At 51.0% G+C, this 21,181-nt stretch overlaps 1 protein-coding gene and 1 non-coding gene across 3 annotated transcripts; one reads left to right on the top strand and one right to left on the bottom strand.

The window, feature by feature from the left end:
• Window positions 1-56: 56 nt before the first annotated feature.
• On the top strand, window positions 57-19,059 carry Plekhb1 (pleckstrin homology domain containing B1). 2 transcript variants are annotated; one of them, XM_045146499.1, is made up of 8 exons: window positions 57-177; window positions 1,560-1,635; window positions 3,863-4,015; window positions 4,887-4,989; window positions 6,577-6,616; window positions 10,773-10,877; window positions 17,326-17,428; window positions 17,816-19,059. In XM_045146499.1, the coding sequence occupies exons 2-8, from the start codon at window positions 1,599-1,601 to the stop codon at window positions 17,950-17,952; spliced, it is 678 nt and encodes a 225-aa protein (XP_045002434.1). In that variant the 5' UTR covers window positions 57-177; window positions 1,560-1,598; the 3' UTR covers window positions 17,953-19,059. The 2 variants fall into 2 exon arrangements, with proteins under 2 accessions (XP_045002434.1, XP_045002435.1); XM_045146500.1 differs by lacking the exon at window positions 10,773-10,877.
• Window positions 2,410-2,513, bottom strand: LOC123459994. Its single transcript, XR_006636718.1, has one exon. It is a non-coding gene; the product is annotated as a small nucleolar RNA U13 (small nucleolar RNA).
• Window positions 19,060-21,181: the final 2,122 nt, after the last annotated feature.

The raw sequence follows: 21,181 nt of genomic DNA, 5'->3' as shown, positions 1-21,181 counted from the left end.
TGTTAACACATCGCTCCAGGCCCCGCCCCCTCCCTGGGGGTGGGTTTGGTCCAGAGGGCGGGCCGGGCTCGCTGAGCCCCAGGCGGTGCCTGGGGAGTGAAAGGCCTCAGGCTCTCTGGGGCCACTGAACGAGGTCGGTCTTCATCGCTTCGCCTTTGGCAGCAGTGTCCGCAACAGGTGCGTAGACAGGTGGGCACATCAAAGGGGACTTGAGAGAGGGAATTGGCACCTGACCCTCTTGTACGCTCTGGGTGGGACCTTGAAGAGGGGAGGGAGCAGGAGAATCTGAGAAGTGATGGGGGAGCAGGTTTTCCACTGTAGGTGTGCCAGGCCTTGTTACTCAGCAACAGGTGTGCGCAGGTGGGGGAGGGGCGCAGGCACCTGCTGGTAAATAAATCGTCCTCAGGAGCAGAAGGCACCTGTATTCCAACCCGAGTTCTGCCCCACACCGGGAAGAAGCCGTTCCCACCCCTCGGTTTGACCATCTGTAGAATAACAGTAACTGTCACTACCTAACAGGGTTGCTGTGGGGACAGGGTGAGGCGGGACAGTCCGCAGTGGCTCCCAAGCTGGCATCACCTGGGGAATTTCGTTTGTTTGTTTTTCATTTTTCGAGGTAGGGTCTCTCTCTCTGGTCCAGGCTGACCTGGAATTCACTATGTAGTCTCAGGGTGGCCTCGAACTCATGGAGATCCTCCTACCTCTGCCTCCCGAGTGCTGGGATTAAAGCACGCCCGGCCTTACATGGGGATTTTTAAAAATGAGTACTTGTGTGTGTGTGTGTTTGTTTGTTCGTTTTCCCAAGGTAAGGTCTCACTCTAGCCCAGGCTGACCTAGAATTCACTCTGTATTCTTAGCTGTTCTTCCTACCTCCCAGAGCTGGGATTAAATGTGTTCCACCACACCTGGCCACAGACCCTGTTTTTACAGCACCTGCAGTATTATGGTGAGGAGCCATGGACTCCTGGATGTGGATCCTGGCTCCAGTTCTTACTAATCAAGCAGAATTGTGTAGGGGACCAGGCCTCCCCACCCCACCCCCCGCATCTATAAAGGGAATAATAGCAAGAATTGTTGGGAGGCGTGTGATAAGGGGTTGAAAGAGAGCCGTGTGCTGAGGACATCACAACTGCGGAGAAGCCTCTCTTCCTGCCTTGATGTCCTTTGGTGATGCCACCACTTCCAAATTCCATTTCCTAGCATTTCACTGTTCTAAGAAGACTCCTTCCCTCCAGCCTGTCTGAGCCAGGCGGCCGAGGCAAGGAGCAGGGAACTTGCCAAGGTTCCAGAACGGAGACTGGAACTGGGTTCCTGACTGCCCACCCTCACCCAGTCCCCTTGGGTGGCTGCCCTGTTGACCCCACCGGGACAGTGCGCTCATTCTTCGGCTGGGGCCTGGGGAGGAGATGGAGGCCTCCTGGTCGATGTTTGTTTACGAACACAGCCTCAGATGTTCCCCATCCGCCTTGCCCAAGGGGTGACAGGACTGGGGGACTTCTCTCTTGGGAGTTGCTCTGAGCTGCTGCTGAGGCCTGTGTGTCCTGGCTCCTCTCTGACAGGTCCCTCCCGACTCCACCCTGGAAAGTCCTTTTGAAGAAATGGCCCTGGTGAGGGGCGGCTGGCTGTGGAGACAGAGTGAGTGACCCTGGGATGAGCAGCCTGTCTGTCCTGCATGGAGTTGTGGGGCAAGGGAAGGGGAAGTGGGAGTTCAGTCCTGCCATGATCCATGATGAACCCTTCTCCCTAAAAACCAGCACCTTCTATTCTCCCCTCTTTGTGCTTTCCCTTCCCGCCCGCCCCCCCCCTCCCCCAGGTAGGGTCTCACTGTAGCCCAGGCTGACCTGGAATTCACTGTGTAGTCTCAGGCTGGCCTCGAACCACAGTGATCCTCGTACCTCTGCCTCCCGAGTGCTGGGATTAAAGACATGTGCGGCCCCACACCCAGCTCTCTTTGTGCTTTTGCCTCTGCCTGATACCCTTTCCTGAGTGGCCAACCACACACTCTTTAGGACCCACCAGATGCCCCCCTTCTTTGATGAGCCCTCTCTGTTTCTCTACCTCCTCAACACCCACAATGACTGTCTTTACCTGTCATTTTCCATACTTTCCTTCCTGTACCCTACACTGACTCTAGACTGACTGTAAGCTCCTCAGAAGAAGGACTGGGTTTGACCTTCTGAGTGTGTGTAGAACCCCAGCCCAAAGCCAAGTACACAGTGAGAAGTGTCTCTGTGCTTTGCAGTCATAAAGCTGTGAGAAGTCCTCTGCAATTAACTACTAGATTAAGTTATAGACAAGGTTTCATGTAGCACAGGCTGGCCTTAAACTCACTATGTAGCCAACGATGACTTTGAAGTCCTGATCCTCCTGCCTACCCCCACAGGCATGTACCATGCCTTCCCCCACACACATCAGAGGAGGGATAATGTGCCGATGTAACAAGGTCTTATGGAGGGGCACATGTCATGCCAACCTGTGGACACCCAATCATCACGTCTATGAACCAAGAGGTTCCATTCCTCTCTTTCTTTTTGAGGTAGGGTTTTGCTTTAGCCCAGGCTGACCTGACCTGATCTGGAATTCACTATCTATAATCTCAGGCTGGTTTTGAACTCACAGTGATCCTCCTACCTCTGCCTCGGATTAAAGGTGTGTGCCACCATGGCCAGATTTTTTTTTATATGTATATATTTTATTTACTTGAGAGAGAAGGAAAGAGAGGGGTGGAGGAGAATATCACAACAGGGCCTCTAACCACTGTAAATGAACTCCAGACACATGTGCCCCCTTGTGCATCTGGCTTATGTGGATACTGAGTAATTGAACCTGGATCCTTTGGCTTTGCCAGCAAGTGCTTTAACCTCTAAGCATCTTTCTAGCCTGTTTTATTTTCTTTTTCTTTTTAAATTTTTTAAAAAATTATTTTATTTATTTGCAAGCAGAGAGAGAGAGAGAGAGAGAGAGAGAGAGAGAGAGAAGAGACAAAGTGAGAATGGGTGCACCAGGGCCTCCAACCATTACAAATGAACTCCAGACGCATGCGCCCCCTTGTGCATCTGGCTTATGTGGGGCCTGGAGAATTTAACTGGGGTCCTTTGGTTTCTCAGGCAAGCACCTTAACCACTAAGCAATTCCCCCAGCCCTTTTTCTCTTTTTGAGGCAAGGTCTCACTCTGTAGCCCAGAATGGCCTCTGACTAGCTGCAGTCCTCCTGCCTCAGCCTCCGCAGTGCTGGGATTATGGGTGTGAGCCACAAAGCCTGGCTAAGAAGCCCTGTCATGCTTTGTACTTTCCTGTTTTAGTAGCAGAATGTCTGGAATCATAGTGGTCAGGTCACTGTGATCTGAACAAGAGCTATCCTGGAACCAGTGGGCCCAGGAGCCCCATGTCCCAAACTCCATCCATCCACAGTCCATTTGGTTCAGCAAATACTGGATGTAGGTCCCGGGCACTTTAGGATCTAGTGAGGGAGTGCAGGCTTCTGGTCTGGATGAGGAGCAGATAGGACACAGATGACTTCACACAAGCCAGAGAAAAGAAACAAGGTGGAAGCTCGGAGTAGTAAGAGGTCTTTGCCCTTGAAGGGACCTGGGGCTTGTCTTGGAGCTCCCATACCATTGATCTGGTGGTTTCTGCACCATTCACCACATTTATTGAGTCTCTACTGTGTCAAGCTAGTGGCAGACAGGCCAGATAGAAAGAGGAGAAGGCCTGCCTTCATTTCCAAGAGTAGGTAGGCAAAGAGGAGGTTATGAGACTGGGGTTGGGGTCAGGGCTGAGAGGATTCTGGGAGCCCATCTGGGGCTCTTGCCTACAGCAGGCTCAGGGATCAGCCTGCCTGGTGGATCTGGAATATCACACAGGCTCCATCCTCCGCCGCTGGAAGCGGAATTGGTTTGCCCTGTGGCTGGATGGGACGCTGGGTTACTACCACGATGAGACAGCTCAGGACGAGGAGGATCGTGTGCTCATCCACTACAACGTCCGCGACATAAAGGTCGGCCAAGAGTGTCACGGTGAGCAGGAGCACCTTAAAATTTATTTTTATTTTTATTTATTTATTATTGTCACTGCAAACAAACCCCAGACACATGCACCACCATGGGCATCTAGCTCACGTGGGTTCTGGGGAATCGAACCTAGGTCCTTAGGCTTCACAGGCAAGTGCCTTAACTGCTAAGCCATCTCTCCAGCCTGGGAGCATTTCCTTCCTGGCTGTATGACCATGGTGAGGGCCTTTGTCACCTCCCTGCAGTCTGAGAACTGCATTTGGGAAGTTCTTGGAAACTTTTTTTTTTGTTTGTTTATTTTTCAAGGTAGGGTCTTGCTCTAGCCCAGATTGACCTGTAATTCACTCTGTAGTCTCAGGGTGGCCCCAAACTCACAGCTATCCTCCTACCTTGGCCTCCCAAATGCTGGAATTAAAGGCATGTGCCACCACACCTGGCCTCTTGGCAGCTTTGTGGGAACTCCCACTGGGCCCTTGTCAGCTGTAGATCAGTTAACCACAACCTAGGGAACTGGTCCTTGGTTGAGTCTCTGCCTTATAACTGTGCCCTCGACTTAAGTTGGACGCAGCCCAGGCACTGGAGATGAGGATGAAATGAAATAAGGAAGCTCAGAGAAGTGAAGTGACTGGCCCAGTGTCCCTTAGCAAATCTAACTTTTCAACTGACACCTAGGCCACATTACACAGTGGCACCTGAGATGTGTATGTGGGAAGCGAGCAATGTAGAAAGGTTGAGGGGTTCAGTAGAATCCCAAGAAAGTATGTGAGATCGAGGTTGGCAATGACCAGTAACCGGGACCCAGAGAAGACAGATTTACTGGTTTCCTGGGGGTGAGGGGCTTTACCCTTACTACCATATATGTATGTCTGCTTTCCAGATGTGCAGCCCCCCGAGGGCAGAAGCCGAGATGGCCTGCTGACCGTGAATCTGCGGGAGGGCTCCCGCCTGCACCTGTGTGCGGAGACCAAGGACGATGCCGTGTGAGTGGCCTACAAGAGAAGGTGGGGGTGGAATTTTGCGGGGAGGCCTCCCTCATTGAGTCTTCAGGCCCCCTAACAGGAGGGAAAGGGGGCTAAGACCAGTCAGTAGGGTTGGGCAGAGGGGATCTAAACGTGCATCTGTCTCAGGTGTTTGGTCCCTGGACACTTTGAACCAGACATTTGGCAGCTTGTGAGGTTGTCCCTCACCTAGACAGACACAGAAGACACATCCAGTGGCATCCCAAAGGACCCGCCTTTTGATTTTATTTTATTTTTATTTTATTTTTTTGGTTTGTCGACGTAGGGTCTCACTGCAGTCCAGGCTGACCTGGAATTCACTATGTAGTCCCAGGCTGGCCTCGAACTCACAGTGATCCCCCTACCTCTGTCTCCCAAGTGCTGGGATTAAAGGCGTGCACCACCACTCCCGGCTAGGACCTGCCTTCTGAGAAATGCCCTGGAAGGATGATTCAGACCTTCGTGCAGAAATAGCCAGCTGCAGCCAGGTGTGGTGGCACACGCCTTTAATCCCAGCACTCGGAAGGCAGACATAGAAAGATCACTGTGAGTTCGAGGCCAGCCTGCGACTACATAGTGACTATCAGGTCAGCCTGGTCTAGAACAAGATCCTGTCTCAAACTACCTCAAAAAAAAAAAAAAGAGAAAACCTCAAAAAAAAAAAAAAAAAAGAAAGAAAGAAAAGAGGAGAGAAGAAGAGAAAAGAAGAAATGAAGAGAAAGGAAGAAAAGAAAAAAGAAAAGAATTGCCAAATAACCGCCTGTGTCCCAGGCAGGGGCCCCCTAATATTGGACGCAGCCCTCCCTGGCAGGCGCAGGGGTGTCCTCCTCTCTGTTCCATCTGCTCCCTCACATTTCTTCCTTTCCCACTCTCTGTCTGAGGGACTTGGCCTCTCTGCCCTGGAGGAGAGCAAAAGCCATGTGTGTGGGGGAAGCTGAGCTCCAGGCGGACACACAGAGCCGCCTTGTCACCCCAGCCAGGTGCCATGACAACCAACAAAGGCCCGATTGTTCCAAGTTCACTGGGCATTCCTAAGGCTCTGCAGTCAGAACTTTAGGGAGCTTTGTTCGTTGGGATGTGGAGGTGGGCTACAGCCGGGGCACCGCTCAGACGTGCCAGATCCAGAGGGCCCCATAGACCCCCTCCTCTAGCCCGCTGTCTACTGTAAAGATGGGAGAACCGCCCACGTGGTGGGGCATGCCTTTAATCCCAGCGCTTGGGAGGCAGAGGTAGGAGGAGCACCGTGAGTTCGAGGCCACCCTGAGACTACAGAGTGAATTCCAGGTCAGCCTGGGCTAGAGTGAGACCCTACCTTAACAAAAAACAAAAACAAAAACGAACAATGGGGAACTGGGACTTTTGAGGGGAAGAGACCAGACTAAAGCTGACTAGCCTATCTCAAGATCCAGTCCTGTGACTGGGGCAGGGGCAGGGTCGCTCTTGGCTACCTGAAAGAGTCAGGAGAGATGGCACTTAGAGGCTGGGGTGGGAAGAGTGTCCACAGGGTGGGAGCCCAGTGCCCATAGCTCCCAACACCCTCCTCATGGCTTGGTGGGGCTTGCTTTGCAGAGCTTGGAAGACGGCCCTGCTGGAGGCGAACTCCACACCGGTGAGCCCCCCATCTCCTCCCCCTCCCCCCTCCCCCCAACTCCTTGTGCCATGGAATCATGGGGTGACTCAGCTCGGTCTCCGTCCGTCAGTTCAGCATAGCCGTGGGGAATCTCATGTGAACTCAGTCCCATGGAGATGGGGTAGAGGAGTCAGCCCGTGCTCCCGGAAGACCCAGGAGAGGGTGACGTGCACTTGAGAAAGGACACTTCCATTGAGCAACTGGGGTGTGTCAGGCACCATGCAGGTGGCCTTCTAACAGTCCTGTGAGGGTTAGATTGTTGTTCCCTCGTGGGAAGACTGAGGCTCCTCCTTCCATGCAGCTATTTACTGGGTTCCCACTATGTGCCAGGCACTGGGAGAGATCCCAGGTGAACCCAGGTGATAACTTCATTACGCAGTTTCAACAGTGGTGGCTGCTCTGGCCGAGGCACTTGGTGGTCTGATACAGGCCTAAGCTGCTACCTTCATGGAAGATGAGGATGTGGAGAAAGGAGCAGTTTTCCAGACAAGAGGGATCAGCATGTGAGAAGACCTTGGGCATGGGGCTGAGGATAAAGTTCAGCTGGTAAAGTGCTTGCCAAATACTCATGAACCAGGCATGGTAGCAATGTCATCTTCAGCTACATAGTGAGTTTGAGGCCAGCCTAAGCTACATGAGACCCTACCTTAAAAAAAAAAAAAATAGCTACTGTGGTGGCACATGCCTTTAATCCCAACACTAAGGAGGCAGAGATAGGTGGATCGCTGTGAGTTCAAAACCACCCTGAGACTATATAGTGAATTCCAGGTTAATCTGGGCTAGAGAGACCTTACTTCAATAAATAAAATACAAAAAAAAAAGCTGGGTGTGGTGGCATATGCCTTTAATCCCAGGCAGAGGTAGGAAGATTACTGTGAGTTTGAGGCCAGCCTGAGACAACATAGTGAATTCCAGGTGGAGACCCTACTTCAAACAACAACAACAAAAAAGGAAACATAAAAAGATGTGTGGAGCTGAGCATGGTGGCGCATGTCTTTAATCCCAGCATTCGGGAGGCAGAGGTGGGTGGATCACTGTGAATTTGAGGCCACCCTGAGATGACCCAGTGAATTCTAGGTCAGCCTGGGCTAAAGAGTGAGATCCTACCGGGGGGGTGGGGGAAAGATGGATGGTAAGTGGGAGTGAGGAAGGAGATCTGGTAGGGCCAGGCCTACAGCTATATGAAGGATATTGGTTTCTTTTTCTTTTGTGTGTGTGTAGTATATGTGGTATGGAATGTGTGTGCTATGTATGTGTACTGTATGCATGTACGTGTGTGCTGATGTGTGGAGATAGAAGAGACTGGCCTTCCTCTGTCACCCTCCAGTGTTTCCTTGAGGCAGGATCTTCCGCTGAACCTACAGCTGCTGTGGTGCTGCTTTGTCTGACCAGCATGCCCCAGCGATTCTCCCACCTCCACTTCCCCACTGGGTTTACAGGCCTGTGTGGCCACACCAGCTTTTGTTAAAAAATATATATATATTCATTTAGTTGAGAGAGAGAAAAAAAGATGCACAGAGAGAGGCAGATAGAGAGACTGAGCATGCCAGGGCCTCCAGCCACTGCAAACAAACTCCAGAAGCATGCATTTGGCTTACATGGGTCCTGGAGAATTGAACCTAGGTCCTTTGACTTTGCAGGCAAGTGTCTTAACGGCTAAGCCATTTCTCCAGCCCCACACCCAGCTTTTCACATGGGTGCTGGGGACTGAACTCAAAATCTCTCAGGCCCTCATGCTTGCAGAGCAAGCACTCTTACCCACTGAGCAGTTTCCCCAGCCATGTATTCATGTATTTTATATATATATATATATATATATATATATATATATATATATATATATATCTACATATTATATAAACATATATAAACTTGCAATATATATAATATATTATATAAATATTGTATCTATATATGTTTTTTGAGAATTTAAGATAGGATCTCACTTTTTGGCCTCAAATTCACAGTGATCCTCCTAACTCAGCCTCCCAAGTGCTGGGGTTATAGGCAGGAGATTCCATACATGGCTTTAAGGATTCTGGTATCTGCTAAGAGTATATTAAACCACTGAAAGTTTTAAAGCAGAATGGAATGATCTGATCAGATTTTGTGTTTTTACATTTTTTAAATTTTTATTTATTTACTTGACAGAGAAAGAGAAAGAAAGGGCACGCCATGGCCTCCAGCCATTGCAGACTCCAGATGCATGCGTCACCTAGTGCATCTATCTTACATGTGTCCTGCGGAATCGAACTTGAGTCCTTAGGCTTCGCAGGCAAGAGCCTTAACCACCAAGCCATCTCTCCAGCCCATAGATTTGTGTTTTGTTTTGTTTTTCAAGGTAGGGTCTCATTCTAGCTCAGGCTGACCTGGAATTCCCTGTATAGTTTCAGAGTGGCCTTGAACTCACAGCAATCCTCCTACCTCTGCCTACCGAGTGCTGGGATTAAAGGTGTGCGTCACCAGCCTGTCTAGATTTGTGGGTTTTTTTTTAAGGCCAGGAGTGGGGCATTTTGGGGGGCACACCTTTAACCCCAGTACTCAGGAGGCAGAGGTAGGAGGATCGCTGTGAGTCTGAGGCTAGCCTAGGACTACAGAGTGAGTTCCAGGTCCGACTGGCCAGCCTGGAGCTGGGTGTAGTAATGTACACCTGTAATCCTACCACTTGGGAGGCTGAGGCAGGAGGATATTGCGTTTGTAGCCAGCCTGGGCCACATAGCAAGACTCTATCTCATAACAACAGCAAGAAGACAGTGCAGCGGGGTAGGTAAGCAGTCCTGGTAAATGGTAAGAATGGATACCAAGGGACCAGCTAGGAAGCTGGGACAGTCTCCAGGCAACAATCTGCAGGTCTGGCCGAGGGCTTTTCTGGCAGGGAAAGGCTGGGGAGCATGGGACATGCTTAAGAGATGCACTTGTGAGAGCTGAGTGACTTCAGGAGCTGAGGGCTTGAAGAGCTGCCCAAGGCCCAGCCTGGCCTCAGCCCTGCCCGCTGTACCCCCAGAATCTACGCTGGCTCACTTTGGAGCCTCCCGTCATCTGGAGAGAGCTCTCTGGGGAGCAGTAGAGGAGACCTGCCTGCATTTAGAAATCCCCTCGGACATCCTCTAATCAGGAGCGGGCATTGTGCTGAGTGCCCAGCCTGCCAGGCAGGGGACATTTTACAGGTGGTGAACCCGAGGTTAAGGGGGGAGGTGATTTGTGCGAAGTCTTGTCATCAGTAGAGGAGCTTCCATTGGATTGAGAGAGGATGCTGACGTTACAGAGGGAGCTGTGTGAGCAGAGGTAGGGAAAAGGCGTGCGTGCGTGTGCATGAGTGCATGTGTGCGTGCGCACGCGCCCACGTCTGCATCTAAGGGCTGGAGGCTGGCTTGGCTGGAGGGTGTAGCACGCAGGGAATGGAACAGGAGAAATGGCCTCTGATCGCAAAAAGCCGAGAAGACAGTGGGACAGGGATGGTCGGGGACGGGACGGGGTGTCAGGTCAGGCTAAGTAGGCTTTGAACCTCACGGCATCTTTGAGCAGGCCAGTCTCACTGAGAACAGGAAGAAGGAGGTGAGGGCGGACCGCTCTGCACTCTGTGGCTCTATGAAGCTGCCCTTGTCCCTTCTCTGCATGTCCTCCCGCCTACTCTGCTGACTTCGTGCCTCGGCCCCGTCCTCTCCCTTCCCCTCCTGTTCCCCAGCTGGACAACCCTGTAGGCCCCGGGCTTCTGCCCGCCTCTGTGTTCCCACCTGTGTTTGTGAGTTTCTTTGTCCATGAGCACATGTAGTAGTGACCTGGTATTTTTCCTCCCATGTGCCCCTCTCTTGAGTAGAGGCTTCTAGGGGATAGAGCGGGGGGTAGGGGGATGAGGCTGGGGTTGGGGGTAGCGAAGAGGCCCAGGTGGACAGAAGGTCCACCTGGACACCGGGAGTCCCAGCTGCATGAAATAGGAGAGTGTGGGCTAGAATGAGGCCCACTGGCCCTTCTTTGCTCAGTGACTTGGTGGGTCACCAGCCCTTTCTGAACAACCCCCCCCCCACACACACACACACTTGGCACACATCTGGCCGAGGGCTCTGGTAGGGCCTGGTAACAGTCTCTTACAGGTGTAAACCCCTCCCCACTTCTTGGGTTTCTGTGGCTTGAGCAGGCCCCAGCCGGAGCCACCGTCCCACCCAGGAGCCGCCGGGTTTGCCCTAAGGTCAGGTGTGTGACCCACTCGTGGAGCCCCTGTAAGGTTGAGAGGCAGATCTGGGTAAGTGCTGGCTCAGCTCTCCCTGCCTCCTTTCTGGCTACAGGATAGAGCCTCCAGAACCATCTGCTATATTCCTCCCTTGTGCATAGACTTCCATGGCTCCCTCTTCTCCCAGGACACCAGCCACGACCAGCTTTCAAAGCCCATGGAATCTTGCCAGTCCTACCTGTCATGTCTCTCCTCTCCCTTCGTGCCCTCCCTGCTCTGCGGTCTGCCTCAGCCACTCTATTCTGGCTTTCTCCTCACATGCTGCCCAAACCCTCAGCCTCCTCATTCGATGCTCATCCTTAAAGGCTTACCTCAAAGGCTGCCGCCTTCTCGGTGAGGACTTCCCAGGGCCACTGTCAGTCCTTCCACAGCCTACTTAGTACTGCCTTCATTCTGCCTGCCAGTTTATTCCTGCCTGTCTAGTCCCTGCCATGACTTCCAGCTTCCTCTAAATCAATGACCAAGTCGAATTTACCCTGGATTTACGGAGCCCAGCACAGGCTTGTGCTGGCCTAGACAGCAGGTGCTCAATCAGTGCTAAGTGATAGGGGCCCATCTTACCTATTCTGGCCCTCCTCATTTCTAGTACACAGGGTCTGGTACTACCTCGGGTAATGTTCACTGAGTGAGGGAGAAGAGGGAGAATGGAAGGGAGGGAAGGGTGAAAACCCTGGGTGGCAGAGCTACGACGTATTACTATTGCATATTATTTAGTTTGGGTTTGTCTTTTTCCTGGATGTTTATTGGAATCAGGATGTATGTTACTTTCCTCATTGCCAAAAGTCCAGTGAGAAGCAACTCAAAGGTGGATTTATATTGGCTCGTGGGTTGAGGGGGGAGCAAAGCATAGCGGTCGGAGCATGAGGCTCTTTGCTCACATCTGGGCAGAAAGCAGGGAATGTAGACCCTCAGTTGGCTTTCTCCTCCCCTCCCTCCCTCCCTCCCTCCCTCCCTCCCTCCCTCCCTCCCTCTCTCTTTTTTTTTTTTTCTTTGTTTTTCAAGGTAGTGTCTCACTGTAGTCCAGGCTGATCTGGAATTCACTGTGGCCTCGAACTCACAGCGATCCTCCTACCTCTGGCTCCTGAGTGCTGGGATTAAAGGCATGTACCACCATGCCCAGGCCCCCCCTTTTAAAATTAATTTATTTACTTGAGAGAAAGAGGGAGAAAACCAGACCAAGGAAGAGAGAGAGAATGGGCACGCCAGGGCCTCCAGCCACTGCAAACAAACTCCAGAAGCATGTGCCCCCTCATGCATCTGGTTTACATGGCTCCTGGGGAGTTGAACTGGAATCCTTTGGCTTTTCAGGCAAATGCCTTAACTGCTAAGCCATCTCTCCAGTACCCCCACACACACTTTTTTTTTTTGTTGGTTTTCAAGGTAGGGTCTCACTCTAGCCTAGGCTGACCTGGAATTCACTATGTAGTCTCAGGTTGGCCATGAACTTACAGTGATTCTCCTACCTCTGCCTCCCAAGTGCTGGGATTAAAGGCGAGCGCCACCATGCCTATATCCTTTTCCCATTTTTTTTGTTTTGTTTTTTCAAGGTAGGGTTTCACTCTAGTCCAGGATGACCTGGAATTCACTCTGTATTCTCAGGGTGGACTCAAACTCACAACAATCCTCCTACCTCTGCCTCCTGAGTGCTGGGATTAAAGGCGTGTGCCACCATGCCCAGCTACTTTTCCCTTTTTTAAAAAAAAAATATTATTTATTTATTTGAGAGAGAAAGAGGCAGATAAAGAAAGAGAGACAGAGAATGGGTGTGCCAAGCCCTCCAACCACTGTAAATGATCTCCAGATGCATGCACCACCTTGTTCATCTGGTTTACATGGGTCCTGGGGAATCGAACCTGGATTCTCTGGCTTGGCAGACAAGTGCCTTAACCACTAAGCCATCTCTTCAGACCTTTTATCCCTTTTTATTCAGCCTGGTTCCTTAGTCCTTAGGATGATGTCACTCACCTTCAGGGTGGGTCTTCACTCTTCAATTAAACTTGCCTCACAACCACACCCAGAAATGTGTCTCCTAGTTTATTTCAAATCCAGTCAAATTAACAATGAAGATTAAACATCACACAGCTTTTGAGCCTAAATCCTCCCTCTGTCTTCAGTGCCTAGCACAGGACCTGGCCTGGTCGTGGGAGTGGGAGCTTGTTACTGTCACCTGCAAACTCCTCCTTTTTAAAAACTAATTTATTTAATCATTCATTCATTTGAGAGAAAGGAAGAGGCAGATAGAGAAGGAATGGGCATACCTTGGCCCCCGGCCACTGCAAATGATGCACGTGCCATCTTGTACATCTAGCTTACGTGGGCACTGAGGAATCGAACCTTGGTCCTTAGGCTTTGCAGGCAAGTGCTAAGCCATTTCTCTCCAAAGCTCCAAACTCCTTTCTTTCTCAGTTGTGCTTGATGACACTGTTTTAGAATTGCTTAGGGACTTAAAATAACAACGGGTGGCAATGTCCTCTGCACTATGTAACTTCGTGAGTCTGGAATAAGACCTAAAAAATCTGTCGTTTGTTTTTTTTCGAGGTAGGGTCTCACTCTAGCTCAAGCTGACCCAGAATTCACTATGTAGTCCCAGGGTGGCCTCGAACTCTCAGAGATTTACCTACCTCTGCCTCTCAAGTGCTGGGATTAAAGGCATGCACCACCACATCCGGCTAAATCTGTCATTATTTTTTGTGGTGCTGGGGATTGAACACAGGTCCTCATGTATACTAGGCAAGCACTACTCCAACCCCAGCCTGGAAGTATGTAGATTTTATTTATTTATTTATTTATTTATTTATTTATTTTTGAGAGAGACACACAGGGAGGAGGAGAGACTGGGCATGCCAGGGCCTCTAGCCACCACAAATGAACTCCAAACACATGTACCACCTTTTGCTTCTGGTTTTACATGGACACTGGGGAATCAAACCCAGGTCCGTTTAGGCTTTGTGGGCAAGCACCTTAACTACTGAGCCATCTCTCCAGCCTGAAATCTGTAGATTAAACCATCACTTTTGCAGTCGGGAGTGGTAGCTTAGAGGTAGAACACTTTGCCTAGCATGTGTGAGACACTGGTTTGATCTTCAGCACCAAAAAACCCAAAACCAAACCGTAAGGGCGAGGTGCAGAGCCATTGAGCCCGGGAGGTACTGGGGCTGCCTGCTTCTCTGGATCCTCCCAGCACCCTGCGAGGGGGCAGCGTGGGGAAGTGTTCCCGAGGAAACAGCTGAAGCTCTGAGAGGTTACCAAACATGATCAGTGTCACTCAAGTTCATTCATCAGTGACGGGCCTGGGACTTGCTGGCCACTATCCTGAGACACTGCCCCTGCCCAAACCAGAATCCAGGCTTGTTTCAAGTGCTGGATGCTGTAAACCTAAGTATATACAACAGTTCCGGCTGAGGGCAGGGGTTATTTGCATATCTCTCCCTGATTGGCTCGCGCTGACCCCGCCCACAGAAGGAGCTGGGTCTTGGGAGGAGGAGAGCATCAGAGATCAGGCTCTCTGGTCCTGTCCATAAGGTCTCTGGGGTGACGAGCTTGTTGCCAGGTGATGTATGAATTCACTTCCGGGCCTCCCAGACCAGGAGGGTAGAAACAGATGCCCCAGAGGAACGTGAAGCGGTGTTTTGCTCTGTCTCCGGGGGCTTAAAGCCCTTGGCACACTGCAGCTGCCTTGAACTTCTGCCTCTCAAACGGTACAGTTGGATCTGAGGGCTTAAAGCCCTCCGGTCCATTCGGGGCGTGGAGTCCATATCCTATTCACACAACCAGAAAGCCTCATAGGGTCGCTCTTGGGGGAAGAACAGCAGGTAGTGATCACCTTTCAGCACTGCCCTCACAGCTTCCTGCCCGGCCCTGGGGCTATTTTGTTCTCCCTAACTTGAACCTCAACTCACCCTTAAGGTGACCCTCTTTCCATATGATTTGTGTCTGATTGCACTGGCTTTACGTGGGTACTGGGGAATCAAACCCAGGTCGCTAGGCTTTGCAGGCAAGCGCCTTACCCACTGAGCCATCTCTCCAGCCCACCCTCGAGATAAATTTAACAAGCATTGATTAGGCACCTGATGTTACTCAGAGGGTGACTAAGACCTTGAGGGGTCTCTCAGTCTGCTGGGAGACACAGACACTGGCAGGGACATTGGTTAGCACTGTGAGGGAGGGAGGCCCAAGGGGCTGTGGGTATCCAGCTGAGGTGCAAGGTCAGCAACACCTGAGTTGAGTCAAAAAGACAAACTAAGGTATTGAGTGGGACCAGGTGAGAAGACAGCCATCTCAGAAATGGAGAGGCATGGAACGAAGTCATCAGGGGTTTAGAGAACGCCCCTTTACAGCCAGGCTGCTTTTTGCTTGTTTTGCTTTTTTGAGACACACTTTCATGTAGTCCAGGTTGGCCTCAAACTTGTGTAACAGAGGCTGCCATTGAACTGACCTCCTACCTGCACCTTCTGAGTGCCGGATTACAGGGGTGCACCATTCAGCCTGGCTTTGCAGCCAGCTTTCTTGACAGGAATGTCATGGCCAGGCCTAGTGGCATAGGCCTCTAATTCCAACTATTTGCAAGGCTGAGGCTGGAAGATCACAAGTTCAAGGCCTGCCTGGGCAATATAGTGACACTTTGTCTAAAAAATAAAAAAGGGCCGTGCATGGTGGTTCATGCCTTTAATCCCAGCACTAGGGAGGCAGAAGTAGGAGGATTGCTGTGGGTTCAAGGCCACCCTGAGAGTACATAGTGAACTCCAGGTCAGCCTGGGCTAGAGTGAGACCCTACCTCGAAAAACCAAAAAATAAAAACAAAATGAAAGGAAGAAGAAAAAAAATGTTCCATGACATATTGACATGGTTTTTACTCCTCACTTCTCAACTATTCTTTAGTCCTCTCTAGTCTAGCTTCTTCCCCTCAACTATTCTCTTGAATATCACTCCCAGCTTCCAAGTTGCAAAAGCCAGTGGTTTATTCTCTTGGCATTTGGCCAGTAGAATGGACAGAAGAGCATATTTGGAAGATAAAATCATGAGATCTGTTGGCCTCACAGAAAGACATAGGAGCCAAGGGCTGGAGATGTAGCTCAGTGGTACAATCTCTTGCCTTGTATACACAGGAAGGTGCTTGTTCTGGGTAGATCCCCAGAAGCATAAAGAAGGAAAAACTGGACTTCCTAACATGCATCTACAATCCCAGCACTCAGAAAGCTGAGGCAGGGGAATTGTGCATTAAATAGCCTAAAAACAAAAGATATAGGTGCTAACCTGATTTTATTTTTGGTTTGGGTGCATAGTGGAGCATTAAAGAGAAATATTTATGGGGAAAAACAGGTTTGTGAGATGAAATGGCACAGTCACTTTAAGATAGTGGGGTTTTTTTGTTTTTTGTTTTTTGTTTTTCGAGGTAGGGTCTCACTTTAGCTCAGGCTGACCTGGAATTCACTCTGTAATCTCAGGGTGACCTCGAACTCTTGGGAACCCTACCTCTGCCACCACGTCTGGCCCCTTAGTGTTGTTTTGACACTCCTGGACTTCTAAGAGGAGTTGGGCCATTAAGGAATGAAACCTAGTGAGAGAGAAAGACAGCTAAGAGGAAGGATCCCAGGAGAGGGAACCCTGCTCCTCTGAGCCTGCTCCCCCACGGGTGAAACGAAGGGCTTGGGCTGGCAGTTTCTATGAACCCAGCATGTATTTATTGGTTCCTGCCATGCACATTCCTGTGCCAGTGACACAAATTAACAAGTCCTTGCTGGTAAGTAGGTCACATTTGAAGTGCACACAGTCCTGGGCTTCCTAGAATGGATGAATATTGAACTAGGCTTTGAGAGGTTGCTAGAAACCCAATGGGGGAGAGGTGGAGGGAGGACTTTCTGGAGAGGACCTCACCCTTCTCAGCCTCACTCCTCAGCTCTGGGGGGATAGAAATGCCTGCCTTGACTACCTAGTGAATTTCAGGTCAGCCTGGGCTAGAGTGAAACCCTACCTCAAAAAAAAAAAAAAAAAGAAAGAAATGCCTGCCTTAAGGAGAAGAGATGGTAGTACCACAGCTCCTCCTCCTCCTCCCCACTAGATACTGAAAAAGTAGTTACTCTATTACTTTCTATCTCTACCCTTCTCTTCCTCACCCCTCCAACTCTTATTTCCTGCCTGGGGCTTGGCCATATTCCCCTCCCTGAGCTAGGAGTGTGATCTGCAGAATTGTTAGCAAATATTAGACTTCCATGAAGGGAAGATGGGAGCCATGGAAAAAAAATTGACCAAGGTAGGAGACCAGGGCAGAAGAAAAGGTATCATTGGGAACTCATGTAAGGGCTGAAGTTTCCAGAGGAGGAGGACCATGGTGGGCCTCTGTGGTGAAGCTGGTGCCTGGGGGAGAAAGAAGAGAGGGTAGGAAAGGATTAGAAAGGGTGGGGGTGGGGACAAAACCCAGACTAAGGAGTTCCTGGGCAGCTGACCTGGTTGGATTTCCCAGGTTCGCGTCTACAGCCCATACCAGGACTACTACGAGGTGGTGCACCCCAATGCTCACGAGACCACATATGTCCGCAGCTACTATGGGCCACCCTATGCGGCAGGTAAGTCCCCAATCTGCCACCACTGGCTTGCAGCGATCCTGAGCTAGGCCGCCGCCCACGGCTCGTCAATGAGGACCAGGCTTTACCCTTTGAGTGACCCTCGCTGCAGGCTGGACCTCCCAAGCCTGCCCCAACTCTGCCCGTCTGCACGGTGGTACCATTCCTGAGCTCCTAGCGGCCCCTAGTGGCTGGATCGGGGATTGCACCCTCCCCTGTCCCCAGGGCTGAGTTGCCAGGTCCCATGCCCAGGTGCTGCGTGGCGGTGCTCAGAGGCCCCGGGGGTTGCTCGCAGTGGGTTTTCGTATCCGGGACCTGGCTCAGCTCCTGAACATAAGGTTGGGCTGGAGTCACTCCGGTAGCCCCTGACCCTCCTTGCTCTTCCTGCAGGCCCCGGCGTGACGCACGTGATAGTGCGAGAGGATCCAGGCTACAGCTCGGGCGCCCCGCTGGCCATGGGCATGCTGGCCGGGGCGGCCACGGGCGCGGCGCTCGGCTCGCTTATGTGGTCGCCTTGCTGGTTCTGAGCCCCGGGAATGCTGCACGTGCGCGTAGACTGCTTGGACCCCTGTTCTTTCGGGACTATCCTGCCGCTATCCACCACCCTGGCCTATTTTGGCCTTTTCCACTTCATAACCCCTGTAGGCTTAGACCATTCCTCCCATGCCTTACCCTCCCCCTCGGAGGAAGCTATCATCCCAGGCACAAACACGCCGGAAATGCTCACTCACAGCTACTGCCAGACACCCCCAGACATCACATAGAATAGATCTCTCCTCCAGATACAGCAACCAGAACTGTACTTGGCTTCAAGATCCCCAGGTGCTGGAAGTCACAGGATAACGTTTGCTCTCCTGGGGTGGGGGTGCTCCAGGCCTGGGGAAACAAGAGTGGGGGGGGGGAAGGGGAGGACAAAGCCGAGTAGCTCTCTGTCCTTTGACAAGGACACAGTAGGGACAAGGCGAGAGGCAGGAAGACAGCAAGCATTGTGGAGCTGTGAACAGTCTGGCATATCCAAAGAATCAAAGGAGAGTGCCATTTAGTTGGGGTGGAGACGGGGATTGGATCATGGTGGGTGGATCATGGTGGGCCTCAGGCTAAGGAGCTTGCTGGTTAAGGGGGAGTTGTGAGCTATTAACGGAGGAAGCTTATTTCACCTATTGTTTAGTAGTGACCCTACCTCCAAACACTCCCTGGATTTAATATCCTCCTTCCCTCTCTTAGTTTTCAGGGTCCCCTCTTCCCCATGACCTGGGGGCTCCTGGTTGGAGGGACAGGTGAGCTGTTTGGGACTGCCAGCCTTAGGAAGTTGCTTAATTTGGGAAATGCCTTTCTGAGCCCAGGAGCTCAGCCCTGTCCTTTGCTTTGATTAAGGCTTTGCCTCTTCCTTCACTCTGGGAGAGAAGGCGTTGTTTCCCTTTGGGGTCTGACCCACCTTCGTACCAGCCCAGGGAGCCCCTCATGTGCCTGTCTGCAGCTGGCAGTCTCCATTCCTTGCCCCCTCCTCTCCCAACTGCCAATAGACATGCTAACACCCCTGCCCAGTGGCCAGAGTATCCCACTGAAGTTCCCCTGCAGCGAGGGCGCCACCAGCTCGGCTGCAGAGACTAATAAAGACATGGTTGGCTCTAGAACTGGCTTGGGCTTGTTTGTTTTAGTGCGTGTGCATGTGCGAGAGAGAGAGAGAGAGAGAGAGAGAGAGAGAGAGAGAGAGAGAGGGGGGGGGGAGGGAGAGGGAGAGGGACAGAGACACAAGGAGGGAGGGAGGGAGGATATGAGAATTGGCCCACCAGGACTTCCAGACACTGTAATGGAACTCCAGACACATGTGCCACGTTGTGTGCATTTGTCACTGTGCATCTGGCTTTCGTGGGACCTGAAGAGTCGAACATGGAACCTTAGGCTTTGCAGGCAAGCGCCTTAACTGCTAAGCCATTTCTCCAGCCCTCAGGCTTGTTTTATTCTGGTGTTTTCTCTACTGTAGTGAAAGAAGCACCTTGGAGGGTCAAGTGGAACTGCTAAGAGCATGTTAGCACAACGATTTTGGACTTAACCTTTCAGGACCTAGCTCTTCTTATCCACAGCAGGTGAAACTTGGCCATCCCTGAAGGCTCAAGAGGAGAGGCGGTATCTGGGTCTCTCTTGTCTGAGTAGGCTCTGCCTGCTTGCTTTTTTTTTTATTTTTTATTTTTAAATATTTTTTGTTCATTTTTATTTATTTGTTTGAGAGTGGCAGAGAGAAAGAGAGAGAGGGAGAGACACAGATAGATAGAGAATGAGCGCGCCAGGGCTTCCAGCCACTGCAAACGAACTCCAGATGCGTGCGCCCCTTTGTGCATCTGGCTAACGTGGGTCCTGGGGAATCGAGCCTCGAACCGGGGTCCTTAGGCTTCACAGGCAAGCGCTTAACTGCTAAGCCATCTCTCCAGCCCTTTTTTAAATTTTTTAAGGTAGGGTCTCACTCTAGCCCAGGCTGACCTCAAACTCAGTGATCTTCCTGTGTGCCTCCTGAGTGGGGGATTAAAGGCATGTGCCTGACTCCACCTGCTTTCTGAAAGGTCTGTGGTGTTAGGATTCTCTCTAATAGCTTCATGTACTTTTCAGCTTGAACCAATGAGTTATTATGGAACCAGGGAAGAAAACACAACCATTCTGCATCAAGCCTCTCAAGGCTGCAAGTGACTGATTCCTTTTTTAAAATATTTGTTTATTGGACGTCGGGCTTTAATCCCAGCACTCAGGAGGCAGAGGTAGGAGGATTGCAGTGAGTTCAAGGCCACCCTGAGAATACAGAGTGAATTCCAGGTCAGCCTGGGCTAGAGTGAGACCCTACCTCCAAGAAAAAAAACAAAATCATTGAAGAGGCAGAAAGAATAGGCACATCAGGGCCTCCAGCCACTGCAAATGAACTCTAGACAAATACATCACCTTGTGCAATTGGCTTACATGGGTCCTGGGGAACTGAACTTGACTTTTTTTTTGGGGGGGGGTTCCAAGGTAGGGTCTCACTCTAGTCTAGACTGACCTGGAATTCACTATGTATTCTCAGGGTGGCCTTGAACTCATGGCGATCCTCCTACCTCTGCTTCCCGAGTGCTGGGATTAAAGGCGTGTGCCACCACGCCGGGCTGAGACTCCTTCTTAAACTAATTTAAGCCAAAGAGAACTAAGAAGTCCAAGAGCTGTGTGGTCCAGGGACTCAACTGTCATTTCCACCTGGCTTTGCTTTCATCTCTATGGCCACTGGGCTGGCTCATTTGGGGAGCTGTGGTGATGTTCTGCAGCTCCAGACTAAGGGTTCAAAACCAGCCCAGAGCCAGGCGTGGTGGCACATGGCTTTAGTCCCAGAACTCGGGAGGCAGAGGTAGGAGGATCACTGAGTTCGAACCCAACCTGAGACTCCATAGTGAATTCCAGGTCAGCCTGAGCTCTAGTGAGACGCTACCTTGGAAAACCAAAAAATTAAAAAATTAAAAATAATTTTTAAAAGCCCTGAACTGGAGAGATGGCTTAGCGGTTAAGCGCCTGGTTTGAGGCTCAATTCCCCAGGGCCCACATTAGCCAGATGCACAAGGGGTCGCACACATCTGGAGTTCATTTGCAGTGGCTGGAGACCCTGTCGCACCCATTCTCTCTATCTGCCCTTTTCTGTCTCGCTCTCAAATAAATAAAACTGAAGAAAAAAAATTTAAAAAAAAATAGCCCAGTTTCTTTAACAGTGTGACTAGGCCTTTGGCCTGAGAAATGCTATCAGTC

This window comes from Jaculus jaculus, chromosome 3 (genome assembly GCF_020740685.1).
Source record: "Jaculus jaculus isolate mJacJac1 chromosome 3, mJacJac1.mat.Y.cur, whole genome shotgun sequence".
Taxonomy (NCBI): Eukaryota; Metazoa; Chordata; class Mammalia; order Rodentia; family Dipodidae; genus Jaculus; species Jaculus jaculus.
Note: the sequence above shows the minus strand (reverse complement) of the source record. Positions and strands in the feature narration are given on the sequence as shown.